The sequence below is a fragment of the Strigops habroptila genome, chromosome 11, assembly GCF_004027225.2.
Source record: "Strigops habroptila isolate Jane chromosome 11, bStrHab1.2.pri, whole genome shotgun sequence".
NCBI lineage: Eukaryota > Metazoa > Chordata > Aves > Psittaciformes > Psittacidae > Strigops > Strigops habroptila.
The window spans coordinates 9,138,941-9,160,248 of record NC_046360.1 but is presented as its reverse complement, the minus strand read 5'-3'; the positions used below and the strand labels follow the sequence as shown (position 1 = coordinate 9,160,248).

Sequence of the window (21,308 nt, the reverse complement as noted above, 5' to 3'; positions counted from 1 at the left end):
CCATGTGGTCATAGTTATCACACTTCTTCCTATGATATCCTTTCAAAATGAGGAGACTAGGACTTCACAGTACTTCTCTCCATATCAGGAAGAACAATTTAGCCTAGGTCTCCTCTGCTGGAAGATACTGCTTGAGGAAAAGAAAGAGTACAATAGAATTTGATAAAATTTAGTGGCATGGGGGGGTGAACAGAGAACATTTGTTCACGGTCTTATTAAAAAGGCTGGGAGGGATGAAAGGACTGGGTGGCATAGTCAGAGTGAAAGAACATAGTAGTTAATGTGCAGCATTGTCAGGCGGTGGAATTTGGTACCACAGAGCACTGCAGGTATTACAGATAACGTGATTAAAAAAACCACCAAGCAAGTTAGAAAAAGTTGTTGAACGCTGCCTCTGGATGAGAGTCCTATGGTGGCAAATCCATGGAAGGTGAGAGTCACTACTAGAGAAGCACTGGGGGATGTTCCCTTTTATGCTTTACGTTATGTATTTGCTTTTGGCCACTGATGGAGCGAGACTGCAGAGCTTACATTGCTTTGATCTGATGTGGTACAAGCATGTTTGCTGCATACTGTGTTGCACCTAATTACTCTTTGTTTTTATAGTAGCTCTAGCCTTCTCATTTTTAAAAACCAAAACAAGCATAACAAAAATACCCTCTTCAAAATGCAAACCACCTGCTGGCCATACAAGTTTGTCACAATTCCAGGCAAAGTCCCTGCTGTTCATGTGCTGGTCCATTCCCAGTACTGGCCACACGATCAGTTCTCTTTACATTCCTGCTGCTGCTTGTCAGCTTTTCCTAGTGCTGGACTGGTCAGCTCTGACTCTTGCTATGGGATTTCAGCAGCTGTTACTACATCAGATCCCTTTGAGGCATTAACCCATTCATGAAGGAAAGGGAATAAAATCTAGGATGACACTGCAATAGAAGCAGAAAAGAACAGTTTGAATGTAGCTCTGTTATGTGCAAATAAAGGCAATAAATAAAACCAGGCTGTGTTTTAACACAAGTAAGATGGTCATGAAAAAGAAGGTAAGCTCACCGTATGGTGAAATAGTACAATATGACCTTAGTGGGTACTGCTATAATTTCTTTATAAAAACAGCATGCCACTGCAATCTGTGCTTCCTGGTGCAGAATATGGTAGTCTGTATGACAGAGCATATGCTTTTTCATAACCTGAAGGGAACTCTGGTGTTGTATTAATACCACATCTAAAGTTTAAACAACAGAATTGGAGAGAAAACCAGTACATGTTAGTCCTTGTCTGATGAATGCTGAACTTGCACTAACTTGTTTCTTTTGGGGCTGTTCTGCAAGTCTGTGTTGGCTATGTACATGTGCATGCTTACAGAGTTGATTATTGTGCATAAACACAAAACATAGCTACAGTGAAAATGAGTAACAAATCACACTGTCAGAAGAAGGAAAGCAGAAAGTTTGTTCACCTTCAGTGATAATGCTGTTAGCTTTTTTCTTTAGTGGTGGTATCTCTTCTGGAGCTCAGAGTCCTACAGGTTCTAACAAGAGCTCCTTCTTTCTTCTCCCTTAAAAGTGATCTTGACCTCTGGATCATAGATTCTGTTTCCAGGAAAGAAATGTGTGAGTCTCCATCTATTGACAAAATTTGTCTGTGAACCCTGTATCTTGTCCTGAGCAGCTGAAAGGCTCAGGGCAGAAATGCAGAACCTAAAGCTGTTTCTCCTTCCTGAGGCTGTGCTACAGACTTAAATGAGACTCACAATTCTTTATTTCCCCTCAATAGGGTAGCTGCTTTGTTAAATGTGTGCAGTTGCCACAGGCCAAGAGCTGTCTGCCCAACCAGGGCACAGCTGGTCTCTGTGCTGCACCCCTCGCACCAGGACCTGGGGCAGAGCTGGCCTCACCAGCTTCTCTCTCCTCCTGCCCTGCTAATGCAGCTGGTGAGAACACTTCTAACAGCCAAATGCCTCTTCTTGCAGCTTTGGCCTTGATGCCTTTCTTACTATAATGGTGTTTCTTCTTTTCAGATTAACCTGTTCCTGCTCTAGGCGGCAGGGGCTTTTTGTCATTTTAATGAGCTCTCTTTGTTATTAATCTTCCTTTCCATCCCATGTCCATTTTCCTACTTCAGAAATTCACAGACATCTTCTGTAACCCAGTTCTTTCTCCTCACTGTGGACCGGAGAGTGTCTTTTTTTTGTCTTAATAATAGCAAATCATAGCACTTTGCTTAAGAATAATACTGTAATTCTGCACAAGTCTCCTTGCCTATAGTCTTACTGAGCTTTTTGCTGAGGTTAGGAGAAAGAGATTACAACAACTTTGCCTGCCTGCATAATTATTTTTTCTGAAGTCCTCTACAGCTTCTTTGCTTCTGTCCTTAGAGAAGACTCTTCTGATTATTTGTACCAATTCACTTTATGTAAGCTGCTAATTGCACACAAGGCAGCTGCTCTGTTTCTGTAGCCTGGGAAAACTCTGACATGCTTAAAAGGGTTCTTTCTGGTTTTGTTTTCTAAGGATTCAGGTTTGGTTTGTTTGGTTGTTTTGTTTTTGGTTTTGGGTTTTTTTTTTTTTTAATACTAAAGTCAGAGGAGTCATCCCATGCAGCCTGGCTTACAAATTTCATCATTGCCTTTTCTTCGTCCCTCTGTTTAAGTCATCTGCTGTATCTTGTTTTTCAGATGTAGCTTTTAGTCAGCTGAATCACTTCTTCCTTGGCTGATCTATCAGTCATTTCACAGGGTGTCCCTCCAGGAAGATAAAGGAGTAGGTTGCCAGGGTACAGGGAGGTTTCTGCATTTATGGTAGGGTTTCCATTACAGTCTTTATTGACTACAACATATTATTACTTTACATTTTTAATAATAATCACTGTACACAACTGTTAAAGAGTAAACTATTATAAAATGCATCAGAGGAACCTACGATCTGTTTGCCACTCCTACATTTGATGCCTCAGTTTTTCTGAGAGTACAAACTCTTCCATGCAGATACGCTCTGTGGAAATTGATCGTTATCATAAACCAGTATTTGCTTGGTGGTAGCAAAAGCATATGAATGTGTCTAATGTGCCACGCCACAAGCCTGCCATGTACCTTGGAAAAGCAAGAAATGATGCGCTGCTGTACACTAGAACACTGTCTCTCTTCACATTTTCAGTGCTCTTAATTTGCCTCTGGAGAGAGGACACTAAATGGCTCTGAAAACCATGGAGCCTCCTCACAGAGTATAGCTAAAACCACTCTCCTTTGTGCTGAACTCACTAGTCTAGGTCAGAGTTTATTTTTATTTTCATGGTTAGATGAAACTATTCCTGATAGAGGGTTAAGAATTATTTTATTTTTTTTTTAATCCCATGCTTCCTTCAGCAAACTGTAATCTCTCCAGTCTACCATTATCTTGTGATTGGATTGGAAGTTTCTCATACAAAGATGCAGTTATGCTGGGAGCTTTTGTGAACAGGGGTATTGAACTTTGTGTTGGTCAGCTACAAATGTGTTGGTCACTAATTTTGCTTTCTGAAAATGTTAATCTCTTTCTCTTTTTGTTTTCTGGTCAATGTCTAATAACAGGCTGGAGCAGAGCATCTGCCACCTCTCTGGCAGAGAAGGCGTGAAGTAAACCCACAGTGGAACGTAAATCGTGCACCAGGAACATCATCCCCCCACCCCCCCACCCCTTTATTCTTCCTGGCCCCTCACAGCTTAATTGGATACTCTTTGTACTTAATCCAAAACATTTTCCTTGACCTTTGTGCAATAATTGGTTTCTAAAAATACAGGTTGCCATCGCTGGGTGTCTAATCTGCCTCTTTTCTTTTTTTTTCTTCCCCCCCCTCATTTCTTTAAAACCAGATTTGTGACTTTGGACTGGCTCGTGTTGCAGATCCAGATCACGATCACACAGGATTCTTGACAGAGTATGTGGCCACACGTTGGTACAGGGCTCCTGAAATCATGCTGAATTCTAAGGTAAGAACCACAGCACAGGCTGGTGCTTCTGTTGCTGGTCATTCACCTGCAAGTACCGGTTTTGCTTTCCCCCCTTCTGTGTTTTTAGGATCAGAACACATGCATAGTCTTGAGGAAGTGTGGTAATGGACTTGCAGTACAGCTGCTGGCTTGCGATAAGTTTTTGATTCTAGATACAATTACTGAATACTACAAACGAGGCATCACATGCATGTGTTCCCACGTGTCCAGTTCCTTGCCAGCCAGGAGACTTCTTTCCATCAAATGCTCTTCCACAGAGCAGGATAGAAGTGTTAGTAATGAGAGCACTTTACTGCTGCCTTCATCAAGGCTTCTTGCTAGTGTTGCCTTAATGTTATCTTGACATCTTAATTCAGGTTTAGAATGCATAAGGAGGGTGAATCTGACTCTGAAGGCATGTGATCGTTGTTGTGTGTCAATCTTAATTGCATTCCCATAGTCGTGATGAAATCATCTCTCTGATTTTTTTTTTTTTTATACTTGGATTTAGTCTTATGTTTTTCTGTAGCTGCTTTAAGGTGTGTCCAGTCCCTGTATGGTGTGAGTAATGAGTGTCCTGTCCTTCAGAACCTTCAGCCACACTCTTGTTGGCAAAATACCTGTGTGACATTTGTGCTGTGCCTGAATTTAACATTTCTTGAAGATGATGTTGTTTATGTAGGGTTGCTGCTTTGTTGGCGGCCAGCTGGGATTTGCTGTGGGAATAGAGTGTCTAATGCTTTTAGAAAATAGTCATCTGAGCAATTGAGGGGGTTTTACAGCTTCTTGTGTTTTAAACTCACATCGAGGCCATAAACATAGGACAACTTCATCTTATTTCCAGATATCCTCATACATTTATCAGCAGCCTTTACAAGAAAATATTCTGTATGTCTCCTAAGAAGTGATCAGCATAAAATTTCCTGGCCCATAGCCTGGTGGATTCCTTTTAGAATTCCAGTGCCTTGAAAACAAATAGTCAAGTGATCAGCTCCTGAGAAGCCACATGTGGATTCAGCAGTTTTTAGCTTCAGTTGGAAGCTCCCTGCTAATGGGAGGGGGAGGGGGGCAGTGGGCTGTGGGGGAACAGGGCAAGGTAGTTCCGGGGAACCAGGACTTCTAGAGATGAACAAGCCCCATGTGGGCTTCTGAATAAAGGCCTTCTCTTATGGATGGCGCAGGTTACCCATACACGTTCTCCTTATATCCCACTTACAGCGTTGGCCTCCTCACGTCTACTACTCGCTTACCTGTTGTGTTGTGCAAATTGACTCACCAATGGTCTGTGGTGCCCTTTTACCGCTTTGCTCAAGGCTTCTTATTTGTGTGGTGTTTGGGTCCTGTTGGGAAGAATAGGGCCTGCATGTGTTTAGCACACTGTAAGGAGCTTTGGAATTAAGAAGAATAGCTTGTTTCCAAAATTCGTTAGTTTAAATTTGCTATAAAATCAGGGAGTCTCAGAATTTGCAGTTGGTAATGTCTGTAGCTGAATTTAGAGAATCCTTTTGGAAAAGCATATCTTGCCTACTTCAGTTCTTGCTACCCCTTCAAAGTACTGTTATGATGTACAGTTCTTAACTATTTCATTCTGTACAGAAAAAACAAAGAGCATTAACAAGCATGACTCGTATAAAGAAGCTATATTTGCGTGCACTTCCACAGTTTACTGAAGTAACATGTTGCTGCAATTATGCAGAATTCCTTTGACGACAATGTGTTTTCACTTTACTTGCAGGGTTACACCAAGTCTATTGACATCTGGTCAGTCGGCTGCATTCTGGCAGAGATGCTCTCCAACAGACCCATCTTTCCAGGAAAACACTACCTTGACCAACTCAACCACATCCTTGGTAAGCGGCATGTACAAGTGGCATTTCCATACTCATCTGCCTCTCTCTGTCATCTCCACCAGCAAGGCTGGGCTTGATGTTCCTCTCTTGCTCTTGTAGCTCAGTGAGTGCATAGTGCAGGGAGCTGTAAGTGCATCGCCTGGTCCCTGCAGTGTTTTCTACCACAAATCATTGAACTGGCGTGGCAGATAAAGGCTACTCAGCAATTTATTCACTGTATCAGCAGAGGTGTTTTAAAAATAGAACATAAAATTAAAAAGCTCAAATATACTGTTAGGTCCAGGTCAGGGTGGTTTTTAACATTTCTATAGATAGGCCACTTATTGGATCTTTTAAACAGATTGCTGATCATTAAACTTATGCATTTGTTTATTTACAAGAAGAAATAACTTAAACCTTTTTTATAAAGGTTTCTAAAAAAAGTTCCAAGTTATTCTATACCCTTAAAGCATTTAGTCTGAAATCTTCTTCCCAGCAGTTTTTACTGTTGAGTTTTAGCAATTGTGATATAACTGTTTAATGTGCTTTTCATGGAATGCAGCACTGTTCGTATTTATTTTTAGGTATACTTGGATCCCCTTCCCAAGAAGATTTGAATTGTATAATAAACTTAAAGGCCAGAAACTACTTGCTTTCCTTACCACACAAAAATAAGATACCATGGAACAGGCTGTTTCCAAACGCTGACCCCAAAGGTATTTTATGCTCTATTACATTGTAGCAGAACATAAGGGCAGGGTGGGAGTTTTAAAACCACCCTAATTTATCTGTATTGGAAAGAGAACACGCAGGCACCTTCAAATGGCAGTATAAAGCTAATAAAATCATAAACCAGCATGAAACTCTCATACTAGCTTATTTTTGTAAAGCAGTTATTAGTAACTCTAAGATTACATGTTGATCTTTAACTGACAAGTGAAATGTAAAGCCTAACTCCCGTTACTGTCTTCGAAAGCGCGATACATTACTCAGGTACTGAACATGGGCATTGGCTTCTGACACAGGCACCAAACAAGTCTTGGACTTTGTTTCTAAAATCAGATATGAGAGCACTGCTTACTGCTGGACTCAGTACAGTTTGCACAGACTGCATGTCAGCTCTGGATCAAACGGGATAATATCAGTCTAAGTGTGAAAGGTTAAAATTTAATGGGATTAAAAATTCCGTTATGATAAGTGGAGCAGAAGTTATAAAAGCAAGGCTGTAGTAAAGGGCAGATATGATTTTTGATTGGCCAGATAGCTATTAACTTGCCTTTTGAATTCAACTTCCTACAGTGTAAGGGCAGCTGTATTCACAGGACAGTGCCCTTTCACCTGCTCTGACACAATTCAGAAGTCACTTTTATTTTAACTGATACAATAATTTACTCTCAGTGAGTACGATCAGGTGCTGAACTACCACGTAAAAGCTGATTTCTGCAGATGGAGCTGTGTAGAGCTGATTATCCCTGAGAGAAACAGTAATAGTGCTCATCAATGTGAGAATTTCTGCCGTGGGCTTCTGACAGCTCAGACTGTAGCAGTGCTGATACGCTGAGCTGCTGGGGAGCATGCCGTTTGCATGACTTCTGCAGCGCCTTCCCATCTGCACCTTCGGAGTAGCTTTAGAGCAGTTTTTCAAAGAGCTGTTTGTCAGTCAAACATGCAGTGAAAAGCACTGTGCACATGATGTGCTGTAGCACAGCTTGGGCATGTGAGTTCCAGTCTTGAGAAAACTGCACCGCAGTATTTCATGTTAGTAGCTGTGCAAGTTTGCAGCTTTTTCAAGCTGCCATTGAACACAGTGGCAAAGTTCAGTCTCCTCTGCAGTGCTTGGTACATGTCTCATCCTGGTGCAAAGCTACAACTGCTTTTCTGCAGTAAGAAGCTTCTGTTGAAGTTGTGTGTCATAAATGATGTGGTGAGGAGAAGGAATGGAATTTGGGATACTGCAGATATCTTTGGGCTTCTTGCTATAGTAAGCATTCTGTTTTCTTTTCTTGGAAAAGGAGAATGCATTACATCAGAGTTACTGCAATTGTTCAGCTATTGTGATTTGTAACATTTGTCCGGAATTTCATCAGACCTCACTGTCTTACTGGATCTTCAAGTTGTTTGTGGATTCTTTATGTCTCCAACAGATTTTGCCTGAATCTCATGAATATGGATGTATTTGCATCCCAGCTGGAGAGTGTCTCCTGGGCTGCTAGTTGCACTAGGATAGTTACTGTGATGGTCTAGAACTCCTAATGACTTCTGGATGACACCTCCATCAGTAAACAGCCAAATTTTCTTCTTGGAATAAGAACATACTCTTGATTACTTACTCATTTCAGAAAAGCTCTGTCTTTATTTGGATTTTTGGCACAAAGATTTGAGTGAAGCCCAAAGACCAGATTGGGCTGAAGGCAGCTGTACCCAGGGCATGAGGTGGGCAGGCGGAGGCCCTCTGCCTGAGCTGCAGGAAGCAACCTGCTGCTTCTGTTATTGCTCCTACAGCTGGGGAACTCCAGATGTAAATTGAAATCAGCCCAAAAATTGTGGTAGAGTTCTGTGGAATATCAGTGTTTGTAACAATTTTGTACCTTGGGGTGTGTATTAAACTCTTGCTCACTTTTTTTTCCCTCTTAGCACTTGATTTGTTGGATAAAATGTTGACCTTTAATCCTCATAAGCGGATTGAAGTGGAACAAGCTTTAGCCCATCCATATCTGGAGCAGTATTATGATCCAAGTGATGAGGTAAAGACATTGTTAAAATGTCAATATTGATTTAATGGTGTAACAGGTTATTTTCTTCCTTAGTTTAAGGGCAGTGTTACTGCTGCTCTAAGGGAGTTGAAGAATTAATTGCATCAATTTACCAAATTTTTCTGTTTCTTGTTCCAGTACAACATTTTAGAGGCACAACACAATAAATAGAGGCTAAGGTGTACTCTCCTGAAAACGGAACTCCTCAGCTCACTATGGTCTTGCTTAATAATGTCTGAGATGGAGAGGAATGACTGAGTTCCCCATCAGATTATGCATTTAAAACCCCTCAATGTGAACTCACTGTGGTTTAGGATGCAAATCTGATGAGATTTCAGGTTACTTTTGGTAGAGAAGTAGGGGAGGAGGAAAAAGGTAGTTTTCCTTAAGGGACAGATACATTTATTCTGAGAAATACAAATGTTTCAGATAATTTTTCTTCAGGTAGATACTAAGTTATGAGCCTTTAACAAATATTTTTAACTCGTGGTTGAAATTTGTGTAGCTACTTACTGTGGTTTGATTTAAAATTTGATAATATATAAAGCACACAAAGGACTAACACCACGAGTTCTGCCTTGAAGACTGCACAGTATTAGGTACTTCTGTGGAGCACATCTTCAGATTCTTTTTTCCCTATATAAGGACTACATGAAATTAAACAGAACAGTAATATTAATATTAAAAAAGCAATAACATTTCTTTATATTATTAAGCCTGTAGCTGAAGCACCCTTCAAGTTTGATATGGAGTTGGATGACTTGCCGAAGGAGAAGCTGAAAGAACTGATTTTTGAGGAAACTGCTAGATTCCAGCCAGGATATCGATCTTAAATTGTGCATAGGTAAAGTCCCAGCAGCACGAGACCATCTGGGCAGGGGGAGAGGTTTTGGATTTTGTTGCCACTAGTGAAGTGTTGAACTTGCCTTTCCTATTGGTACGGTAACTGCCTGTTAAAGGAGAACTTTAGGGTTATTCATGTGACCTCAGTCCTAGTCCATTATTGAAAAATCAGTTTAGTTTTGCCTGCCCCATGGAAGGGTCTACAGGGAATCCAGGCAATTAATTGTCAGAGATGTAACCTAAAAACCAGGCAACTGGTTTAAATACTGCTTCTTGGAATAAAAGCTATGGTAACGCTTTGAAATGCAAATTTTATTCAAAAAACATTTTAAGGGGGAAATGTTCTTCATATACTGCAGACTGTTTTGTCATATGACTTCAAACGCTTTAAACAAAAATGAAATCTTCCTTAAACGTAATATACAGAGGAAAAATCCCATAAATGATTTTAAAGGGAGAAAATCCCATGAAACTTCAGTATGGTTTAACTTCAGGTTTAAACACCTCTGACATAGTGTGAGTAAATAAGAATAGGTATCTAAATATTCAAAAATTGGTTATGATTAATCTTTCTCATCTTTTAAAGATTTAAAATTTTGATTTAAAATGTAGTGATATGCACTGTCTGAGGGTTTTTTTATTTTTATTTTAAATCCATGAACTTAACTGGTCTTCAAATACCTCAAGGCTTGCAAGTCTCAGGTTTCATACAAAATTGGTCAAATACTGACCTGAATAATCTTTGTAATACTTGTGAAATCTCTGTGATACCAAAAGTTTAAAGTATTGAAGTTTTCTGACTGGAAAAGAAAAACAAACCAAAGAGGACAGCTGAGCACATTGTATCATGCTCAGAAAACACAAGTGATGCACAATACAATTGCTCACCATCCGCTGACCGATACCCAGCCCAACCTGAGTAGCAGTTGGTCCCTTCTGGGTGACTACCCCCTAGTTTATATACTGGGCATGAGGTGCTGTGGTGTGGAATACCCCTTTGGCCAGTTTGGGTCAGGTGTCCTGGCTCTGCTCCTTCCTGACTTGTGCCCCTCCTCACGGGCAGAGCATGAGAGACTGGAAAGTCCTTGATCAGAGTAAGTGCTACTGAGCAACTAAGACATTGGTGTGTTACCAGCATTGTTCTCAGACTGAAGCCAAAACACAGCACTGCACCAGCTACTAGGAAGCAAAATAACTGTTACAGCTGAAACCAGGACAACAGATGAACCTGGACTGCCTGGTTTATGCTCTTTAAAGTTCTTTCTGTGCTATTCTCCAGCAGCAGCACTCTACAGTCACTGGGCTTTGTTGGCAGTTCCAGCAGAAAGGTGGTTTTGTGCCAGTGAACTTCCTCACTGCAAGAAATCCATGGTGCTGATAGCAGTACCTAGAAGCTTTGTTGCTTTGCTATAAGCAATAATTCCTCTGCAGCAAAAATGGGATTTCAGTTTCTGCACTGAAATATACCCCAGGTTTTTTAATGATGAATTCATAGGGAAAAAAAAAAAAAGTGGAGGAAACTTCAAAATACAGTTGTTTTTACTTAACTAGGATAACTCCTGTTGCCACTGGCTTGAATATTCAAATGTATAGAAGCCCACAAATGAAGTAATCCAGGTCCTTAGAAATACTGTATTTTGCTTATTTAAGCATGCTAACTAACATTTGCAACTATTTTAATAACTAAAAGTTGGGTAAATCTGAGGTTCACGTATTTGGCTCTTACTAGTTGGGTGCTGCCAATAGAGACAGACCTGGACACAGTTCTGGGAGTGGTGCTTATTTCCCATCAGTGTTTTCTAAAGCTCATTATGTACGAGAGGCACAAGCAGTACACATAGACAGAAATTTTTAGGAGTAGGACAAAGCCTGTTACTAATAGGCTGTAGTAACAAGGAAGGGAGAGCAAGTAGCTACTGTTGTGGTGAATTGTAGTCTCTGATCTCTCCTGCTTGCCTCTTTGCCCAGACCATACTTACCTAGGTTGTATGAGGGATTAAGAGATAAAAGGATTAGGGATAATGATATCGGTGATCCAGTGCTAACGGAAATTTCTGGTTGGCTAAAAATGTTACCTTTAAATGTTACTACAAAGAGTTGATTTGGCCAGCATGATACTGAAATTTAAATATTGTACTTAGCTTGGAAATGATGTGCTGGTAATTTATCCTAGCCATTTGTAGTTAGAATTACGAGCTGCTCCACATCACAACAGTTTAAACATAAGTAGGTGACATCCCAGTGAGGGCCAGTCTACAGGAGTTGGCTTAAAACAGGCAGTAATGGTCTCTTCTTGTGCATTTCTACTCCCCCCCTGTGCTTTACCAGCTAGCTTGTCTCACTCAAACTTCCCCCTTGACTGTAGTCGGGGCATTGAGAAGCAGTGTGAAAATATCAGGTACTTCATACAATCACGTAATGTACTTAATCAGTTAAATAATGTACTTCATTCACTAGTTATGATTAATCTTCCTAGTCTTTTGAAGATTGAAAGTTTTAATTTAAAAGGTAACATGATGATATCCGCTGTCTCTGGCCTTTTTTTTTAATCTTTTTTTTTAACATGGTAAGGTGTGTCTGACTCTTATCAAACATAGTGTGCATAAAGCACAGAAATAGGAAAGTATGCTTATCTTAAAAGGCAATGTTAAAACTTTCTGAAATATGTCTCTGCTCTTTTTTGTAGGACAAGGACTTAAAGGACTGGGCATGCTCAAACGTTGCTGTTCCTCTTCCCAGTTCTTTATTGTTGGTCATGTCTTGTGGCCTCTCTCAGCTTATCCACTAACTCCTTTGAGCCATTCAGGAGGGCAGTTCCTGGTAGTTTTGGCTTTTCATGCTTTCAATGAATCTTTTAAGCCTGAAGAATTGTAATTGACACTCCTATGCGTAATGCCCATGTTGACCTGTGGCAGTACTGTACTGTAAGTGCACCTACTGCTGGCCGTATTTTAACTGCTTGCTTTCTGGTTTGAAAGATGCAGTGGTTCCTTTCACTCCCGGATCAATATCCATGAAGATAATTCATTAACCTGTAAGACGTTTACACCATGAACTATGGTTTTATGACTTTACTGAAGTCGCTGGCATTTTTTTTTTCTTTTTTTATTTTTTTTCCTTTTTTGGTTTTGTTTTAGAAAAGCTACTATTCAGGGCACTTTAAGTCAGTGACATCCCAGATTTTTTTTGCACTTCCTTTTCAAATAGAAATGGTTACACCCAGCGCGGGTTATACCATTGTGCTATGGATTGCAGCATAAGTCGTGTTCATGTTAATCTTGCTTATGCACTTTGGGTGTCCTGTGCTGTACATACAGGTATTCTATACAGCGTAAGAGCCACATAGAAACCCAACCTAATTGAATTCATCCAAGAAACATTTTTTTTTTTCCATGTATTGATGAAATATGTACCTTTTTCTCTCTGCCTTTTCTAAAAGAGATCATTTAAAGTTTAACCATGTTGGAGGCATAGTACTACTTGTGCAAAGAGAATGAGTGGCAGCTCGCCAACTTATAGTTACTCACCGTGTGGTGGAAGATTAACAAAGAACATAATGGCATGATGACCTAATAGTGAATGCTTTTCTCTGTGGAAGGCATCCATGTCTGGTGGCAAGCGAGAAACCAAAATACGATGTTAATAAACTCAGTCTACATCCTGCATACCAGTGAAACGCTTCAAGTGAGGATTGATAGTTTTTACATTTGAGTCTAATCACTGACATTCAGAATTCTTGCCGAGAGGAACACTGCATCTTTAAATGAGAAAGTTTGATTTTACTTTTGCTCCTACAGCATGTCAGCATCTCAAGTTCATTTCTTGCAACCTACACTATGGTGATTTGTAATCAAGCCTCCATGAGCTCATGACATGAAGTACTGTTCTGTTGTCAAGTACTATCAAACTTTTCTGATAATGCTGAGTTAGGACAACCAAACAAAGCTAGCACTAAATCATGTTTAAAATTGTATACCTTTTAATGATCTTTTCAAGTATTTGTTACTGAAATTGTATAATGTGGAGTTTACTAGGTGTTATGTTCCAGTGCAGTGCCTCCTTTTCTTTCCCCACTGCTCTCTGTGGTGAGAAATTTGCCTTGTTTAAAATAATTACTGTGCCCTCGCATGACTGTTAAAGCTTTCTGTGCAAAGATGATTGTCTAAGTGCCACATGCCTATGATTGAGAAAAAAAATAATCTATTGTTACCTCTGAGTTGTGTTCAACTGAAATGCTATTCAACAAATAACTTAGGAAAAATAGTTCTATTTTTAGCTTTTCATATCTCTGCTGTCTTTTTCTCATTTTATTTTGGCAGCAGTGAAGAATGGATTGTATAAAGACTGCTTGCTAATATGAACAAAATGCACTTGTAATTCCTGGAAATAAATTTAAATCTTGTATCTTCACATTAACATTAAGAATTAGTTTTTGGTTTCCTCTTGGGTAATGTGTTTGAATGGAAATCAGGTTCAATTGCTACTGTACTACATAAGGATGCTGGCTGGTTAGTAACTCCAGGCTTCTTCATACCATTTAGTCTGCTCTTCACAGAAATCTAGAAAGCCATTAACCTAGACTTCAATAGATAAGGGTGCTTACAGGATTCCATTTCAGATTTTTCTTTCTCCTCTAGTTTCAGTGTTAGTCTGCCAAAACTAATTTTTAATACGCAAGGGTTCATCATTAAAGGGCATTTTCAATTCGGAAGTTCCTGTGGTACCTAAATCTGTGGCGGGGAACATATTAGGAGCATTGTCGGGACACTGCACAGGTGATGGTTGAATTGTGACGTGGAACCTATGCTAAAACCATTTCTATTGAAATATGCACTTGACTGTTGATACTAGTGTAGGAATGTCTCTTGACACTTCTACACATCTTTACCAAAATGCTTTTCTCACTCAGTTTTGAGAAGTCGAAATATTTCTAGAATCTCTGCTACTTGTACGATCATCATTACTACAGGATTCATTTTTGGCATGGTTGGAAAGATGACTGTTACTGAAATTAGTTTGTAACACCTCAGTTATAATTTATTAAGGAAGAACTTCGGCAGCTTACTTCACCCTTCTCTTTACCGATTCTTTTTTTTTAATGCTTTCTTTCAGTTTGGATTTTTGGGGAGGTGTAGACTTGCCCTTGCATTCTGTCTCTCTGGGTGAGAAGCCAAGGGTTTGCTTTACTGAACATCTGGTGCTTTTGGGCTTTCTTCCTTCACTATTCTCACTGAATCCAATTGGCCTCCATCAGTAACCACATTTATCAGTCTTTTGCAGAATTCGGTGAGCATTGTTGGGTTGAATTTGACATGTCAAAAGCTGAAGCATGATTTTTTTTTTTTGGTCAGATTTTGAAAATAGTTTAAAAGAAGGTGCCTATACCAACCCTGTGTTAGGTCAGTTATTTCATCATTTTACATAGGTATTTTTTTTCTTTATGTAGTTTTTATATTTTAGAGCAGAGAACAGCAACTCTTAATCAAAGTAACATGCATATTTCATGGTAAAGATGCTTTGGGAATAAGGAATGTAAACAGTTCACTGTCAAAAACATTCCAACCTTACAGCTGAAGAAAAATATGCAAACAAAATTCTCCTGGCTGCTTTGGCAAGTAACTGTCTTTCTCTGCTGTCCTGCCTGTCGCCAGGCTCTTCCTCATCCCTATTACACGTCTCACCAGTCTGCAGCGTGCAACACACTACATGGGCTGGGCGCTGTGGTGAGCTGTCAGGAGCAGCAGTGGTGGCAGAGCTCGGCAGTGGCCAAATGAAACCCAAGGAGTTGAGCACGGTTTTCCTTACAGAATGAGAAAAAGAAAAACCTGTTGTTGCTGCCCACTGTAATATGCTACAGTATATTTATACCATGTCGAAGATGTTTGCTGAGCAACTGTACTATAGATTTAAACTTTATTAATATATATTTGCTTATGTTAGTGTAGTTTATATAGTCCTTGGTTACTGATAAATTTATTGTGTTGTTACAGCACCGTGATATGGTATAAATATAGGTCTATACATACACACCATGTACTCACAAGTTCGGTCCCTTGCATAGTACTTTTATATTTGTACAGCGATGTCTTCAAGCAATCCCAGATTTTAGGGGAAATATTTTTGTAAATGCAGTGGTTTCAACAAAAGAGTCCAAACAATCCTTTTACTAAGTTTTAAATACATTTGTGGTTCCAAATGGTTTAGTTAACAATTGAAATCAAGACACTAAATTAGTGAAAAGTGCACATTAGTCAAGTGAAGCTTACAGTGGTTTTTGTAGCATGTGCTGTGATCAAACTAGGTGAAACATTGGAGGAAATGTACAAGTTGGACTACCTTTGTAAATCTAGAACAAATTTCTAAAGGTTGCAGCTGGTTTACTTACTATTGTTGCCTTTTCTTGTGTTGTATCAGTGTAGAGCACTCTTAAAATACTCAAAACTGCTTTGTCTTTGCTTTGTACTGTTGGTGCCTTCTTAGTCATGTACCCCACAAGTCCTGCATAGCTAATTTAGTTAATGGTAAGTTTAAAATAAAAAGCAAAGGAAGATTTTATAAAAATAAATCATTTTCTGTATGTTCTTATTCATTGTAACAATTAAACGTTTATATTGTGACAGATTTGTGATTTGGTTAATCTGTATAGATCAATTGTAAGTAGCAAAGGTTTATATTTCGTCTTATTCTTTTGATGTTGTAAACGTATGTGACTTTCTTTTTTAAATCAGGTAACTTAATGTTCTGTTTTGTTTTTGGCATCTGAATCTTGTAAAAACAAATGCAAAGAAAATCATTAAATTGTGTCCCTGTATTACCAAATCAGCATAGTGCTGTGCATATATAGAATGACTGGAATTTTGCTTTAAAATGAGCTGCTGTTTTATAAACCACAAATACACTGATGTGTATTTCATTGGCTTATCCAAAACATGACTGTCACTCGAGTGCTGCAGTAGTGAGTAGCCTACATTTAATATTTGTAAGTACTCAAGTGTGTTTGTTCCACTGTATGACTGTACCAGCTTGAAATTAAATTAGGGAAGCCATCCGAAAAACTGCAGATGAAGTTACTTTATAGATGGGCAGAAATGTTTCATCTTCAGTGCAAGACAGTTATGAAATAGCGTTTTGAACTGTTGAGCACAGAGTAATTCATGTGGGTTCCAGTGCGTCTGATGTCACAGGCTTTTTTGACATTCTTTACGTGGGTATTTGTGTAGTTATCACTGCTCCCGTGAAGTTTTGAAAATAATTACTTGAGCAATCCTGCTTTCATTTTACTGCAGAAGGGTTCCTCTCAGGCCAAGGATTTGAAACGTGATTTCTGGGAGCACTGCAGATCAGTTTTCATCACTGTAATGGGCTTTTAATGAATTTTTAATTTATTTTTTTAGCATAAAATCATACTGTGCCAAAGAACCAAACTCTTAAAAGGTATAGTTGGATAATGGCAGCTAGAAACTTCTCTAGTCAATATGAAAACACAGAAAACGTGACCTGAAGCGAAAGATTGCTTAGCTGTAACTGGCAGGTCTGCAACAACTCTGAGAATGGGCTTGTCAGAATTCATCTCTCCATCCCCTCTTTGACTTTCACAGCAAAGTATGTAATTTTTCCCCAGAATATTAGAGAATTTTGTTTTCACCATAGGTAGGTTTATGCGTGTTCTTACGTTTTTGTTGACTGTAGCTGCCTCTTGCTTTCTTTGTTCCGCCCTGGCAGAATGCTGTATTGACAGCAGTGTGTACTTCAGTGAGTTACTTCAACGTATGACTACACTGCAGCTTGTCTCGATGGAGGTTTTGACAAGCTGCTGATTGACATAACACTTTTGCAATCCTTATTTAAGCAGGGTTATTTTGAAATATCATGCCTATTTCCTGTATTTCACCAGGACTGGACCTGATCCTCTCCATCTGCAGGCTTCCAGCAGAGCAGGCGCTCTCAAGCTTTGGAGTCAAAAACCACAGATAGTCCCTTGGGTCCGGGTGTGGGTTCGTGGTTAGGGCAGGCTGGCCTGTGTCAGTGAGAGCCCCCTGGATGCTCTGAGAGCCGAGCTGCCTGCATGGGGCCATGGTGCACCCAAATACTTGTGGCGGCCTGTGAGGAACTACTTCTGAGCCTAAGCCCTGTTTGCTGAAAAGGTGCTAGTGTAGGTTTGATGGCATCAAGCTTTGCAGGACTTCCTCTGCAGACTGAAGATGCCAGCCTCCGTTGTGCACATTTCATTTTCAGTTATTTTCTACTAAATTGCATATCCATAGCACTTGGCAAGCTTAAAAAAACCATTTGAGGCATGTAGAAGACTTACAGACTTCATTGCGTCGGTACGTGCCATGCTGATGGTATCTTACTCTGATGTGTCCTTTTGCCACACATGAAACTCTTCAGCTACCTTCAGAAGAGTTCTAGAACTCCAGTTCTGAAGGCAGCTTTGGTGACTGCAAAACAAGATCCTGGTGCTTTGCCAGGTGGCCAGTGTTCACATCCTCATTGGAAATGTGGCCCCACTCATGTGGTGCTCATGAGAAGGCTGATCGTGGAAGCTAGAGGTGAGGATTGTTCTGTGACCCTGCTCTCTGTCCTCTTTAGAAATTATTCTGTTGGCTTTCCTTCAGGTGTTTTCCAGAACTTTGTCTGGTTTTTCAGTGTATCTTGCTACTGACAATTTACTTTTTGTCTTATTCAAGCTGGATCTAACCAAGTTCTAGTTGTTCTAAAAGTCTGTCTTCTGTAGGATGCATGAGCTTTCTGATGATAAACAACAGGTTATTGATCCCGTTAGTTAAACTGATGTAAATCCAGTGAAGAGGTAAGCAGGAAAGCTGGGAGTTCTCCTGAGGCTCCTACTGTTGGAAGCACAACGTGTGATCTGGTAACTGGATGTGGATTTCTGGGAAGACAGTATAAAATTAAACATAAGAACAATGCATTTGGCCAAGATGCAGCATTAGACCCAGATCCACTGAGTTTCCTGGTTGCCATTGGGAACTCCTGCCCGAAGTCCAACATTTCCTGGTTCAAACTTTTCTCTTTTTGACCCTAAATCTTTAAATAGCTTGTGAATACTGAAAGCTTCCTCTTACTTTCCTAAAACTGCCTCTCATCTTCCTCTCAGCACATACACACAGAGCCCATTTTTCTTAAGTTCCTTCCCTTTCCATTTAATGAGTGTGCTAGAGAAATGTGTGATCCTTCTAGCTTTTCATTTTACTTGGTACAGAGGAGAGGTAGCTTATGTTTGTACATGGAGACTGAAAAGGAGCCCTAAAGTAATCTATTTCTGATTTCCCAGAAAAGAAATACCTTAACAGCATGTTGCGTTTGCAGCATTTTCTCATCTAAAAATAGAGAGTTTAAAAATATTTTCGTTTATCTTGTGAGTCTGTCTGTGAGTTTGTATGACACTCGACTGCATTAGCTGTCACCTGAAGTACTCTGCTCCACATCTCCTTCTGCTGCTGCTCAGACTGGGCTGACCTTTGCTCTCACTGAGTTACTGTTTTCCAGCAGCACTTCTCTTCCTTAGGGCTTTACACTTTCCATGTTGGTATTTTTCTCCAAAGTCCTTTGTCTGCTATGACTGACTCCATGACTTCACTCTCTTTGTCATTGCTCTTCTTTATCTCGTATGGCTGTAGATTACATACAGCCTCACAGCTCAACTTCTGTTTGCTTTTTTATTCTGTTCTTCTGTAAAGCTGAGCCAAGGACACAGCTTGTGCTTCATAGAGCTGGGCCCTGGTTACAGTCGCTGGCTCTGGGGAGGATGCCTGTGCAGTGCAGTGCAGTGTGGCCCCTCTCCTGCTGTCAGTCAGTCACTGCTGTGCCCAGGATGGCACCCGCTAAGGCAGGGATCTGAATTACAGCTTATGGTGTTAATGCTGACCTTGAAAACAAAACCCAGAAATAACAATGGAAAATGTCACCATCTCTTGCCAAGCTTCATCACATCGAAAAACTATTTCAAAATTCTGGCTTTTCTAGGAAAAAAAACAAACCAAACCCCAAAGGTGTAAGAGAATACCATAGAAATTCTTTTAATTTGCTATTAATACAAGACTGGAGATGCACCTTTTTGGTGGTGCTGGGGTTTTGGTGGTTTGTTTTGGTTATTTGGGGGGTTTTTGTTAGATCCAAGAGTAAATGGCTTGTTCTGAAGATGTTTTTCTGCCTTAAAACTGCAAATGCAAAAATGCTGAATATTCAGTGTATTGGCTTGAGACTCACTGAAGCTGGAAGATTTTTTAGTCAAGTCTTTCTCTAGTTCACCCTTCATTGCCATAGCTAGTACTTTAAAGGAAATTTTGACTAAAAGATCTTTCTATGTTCTTGGAAGTGTTAAAGCTCACAAATACTCTTAACATGTAGTTGAGACATCATAGACTCAAGAGCTCAAACTTTAGACTTTTTAATGCATTCTGTGGTTTTGCAAAGCGTTTTGTTAGTTTTTGTACATGTATATACTGTTGCAGGCTTTTTAATCAGGTATGCCACAGATGTGGAGGGAACACAAGCTTCCGCAGGCCAGCTACATGCTCAGAAATACTTAAATGCCTGTTGTTGATGCCGCTATAGCTACGTGTTCTGATTTTGTGTTCGCTCTCACATGCAGCATAAGTGCAGCACTCCAGACAAAAGCGGAGGGATTAAGGAAAAAAAAAAACTTGTGGTCATTTCTTAAGCATTCTTTTGGAGCTAAACTTAATTTACAAACTTTGAGCATATGTTTGGTATTTTGGGAGAGCTGTATTAAGCTGTTTTCACAGCTGACATGGTGACATTTCTCTTAAGTGTAACACGCTGTTGTTCCAGCATGGCAAAGGTCTGCATAATTCATGTGTGCTCAACTTAATCACTGGTTTTCTTCTTGTGACAATAAATGGCATTGTACCAAAAGCAATATATCCTGTGTGTTAGTTAGTAGTGGAAATAATTATTACTGTGCAGCTTTTATTTTCATTGTCTTTCCAGCCGCTAGCATGGATCATGTGCATTGACAGTTGCTCCAGGCTATTAAAGATGTCTGGGTGGGAAAAGAAAAGGCCCTGAATAAAACTTGTTTGCTTTCTGGAAGCTGCTGGTGTACTTTGAAGCAGAAAAGTGTTGCATCTGATGCTGCATTAAGCTTATTTTCTTCTGAGTCTTATCATCAGAATACATCTAGATCTAGAGTGTTTCTCCGGAATTGCTCCTCCACGCTTTTCCTCTTTGAGAAAGGCCCAGGCTCAACACCAGCATCGTTAGAGCCAAGGATTATCAGAGAGCGGAAGGGCTCCTTTTTCTCTCTTGATTTTTGAATTCTGCTAAGCTATGCTCAGCCTTATTAGATCACGGCACTGTAAAAAGACTTATGGAATGCTGCAACTTGTTTTGCTCACCAACTACTTAACTCGAGAGCAGATAAGACCGCGCAGGCAATATGCAATGCATGGGAACTCTCTAGTCTTAAGTTCTGTCCCTCCTGCCCCACCAGTAGCAATTCTGTGCTACTGGCTCTGCAAGTAAACCAGCCCTGGAGAACTTTCCCTTCAAAGAGGGAAGCTTTGCTTTTCATTTCTGGGTGCTCAAAAGGGCAAGATATTAAGACAGTTGTCTCCCCACCACTTGCATTTGACTGCTAGTGTGTAGATTCATCGTATTAATATGTCACTGTACAAAAATTTTAATGCTGTAGAAATAACAGGGCTGAAGAACTTGCTCTTCTCAACATGTATATTCCTCCTCGCTTTCAAAGTCTGTAGAAAAATACCTACTTTCAGTTATAACTGACTAGCTTTTCTGCATTCTCTGTGCACATTTTTCTCTGCTGCCTCCTACTCTTCTTAGATGTGACTTACTTTACTGCTAATGGTGTTATAAAAACTGTAGTGTACTACAGGTGTCATGTGGTAACTTGTAAATAAAATTACTGTAAACACA

General features: G+C 39.9%; 1 protein-coding gene across 1 annotated transcript in view; it reads left to right on the top strand.

Moving 5' to 3' along the window:
- The window catches only part of MAPK1 (mitogen-activated protein kinase 1), a 40,278-nt gene extending 18,970 nt beyond the window's left edge, over positions 1-21,308 (top strand). Inside the window, exons 4-9 of the mRNA XM_030500912.1 lie at positions 3,845-3,961; positions 5,697-5,811; positions 6,375-6,506; positions 8,425-8,534; positions 9,260-9,387; positions 12,073-21,308. Coding sequence (XP_030356772.1) covers positions 3,845-3,961; positions 5,697-5,811; positions 6,375-6,506; positions 8,425-8,534; positions 9,260-9,376 — 591 coding nt within the window. The 3' untranslated portion in view covers positions 9,377-9,387; positions 12,073-21,308. The remainder of the gene's footprint in view (positions 1-3,844; positions 3,962-5,696; positions 5,812-6,374; positions 6,507-8,424; positions 8,535-9,259; positions 9,388-12,072) is intronic.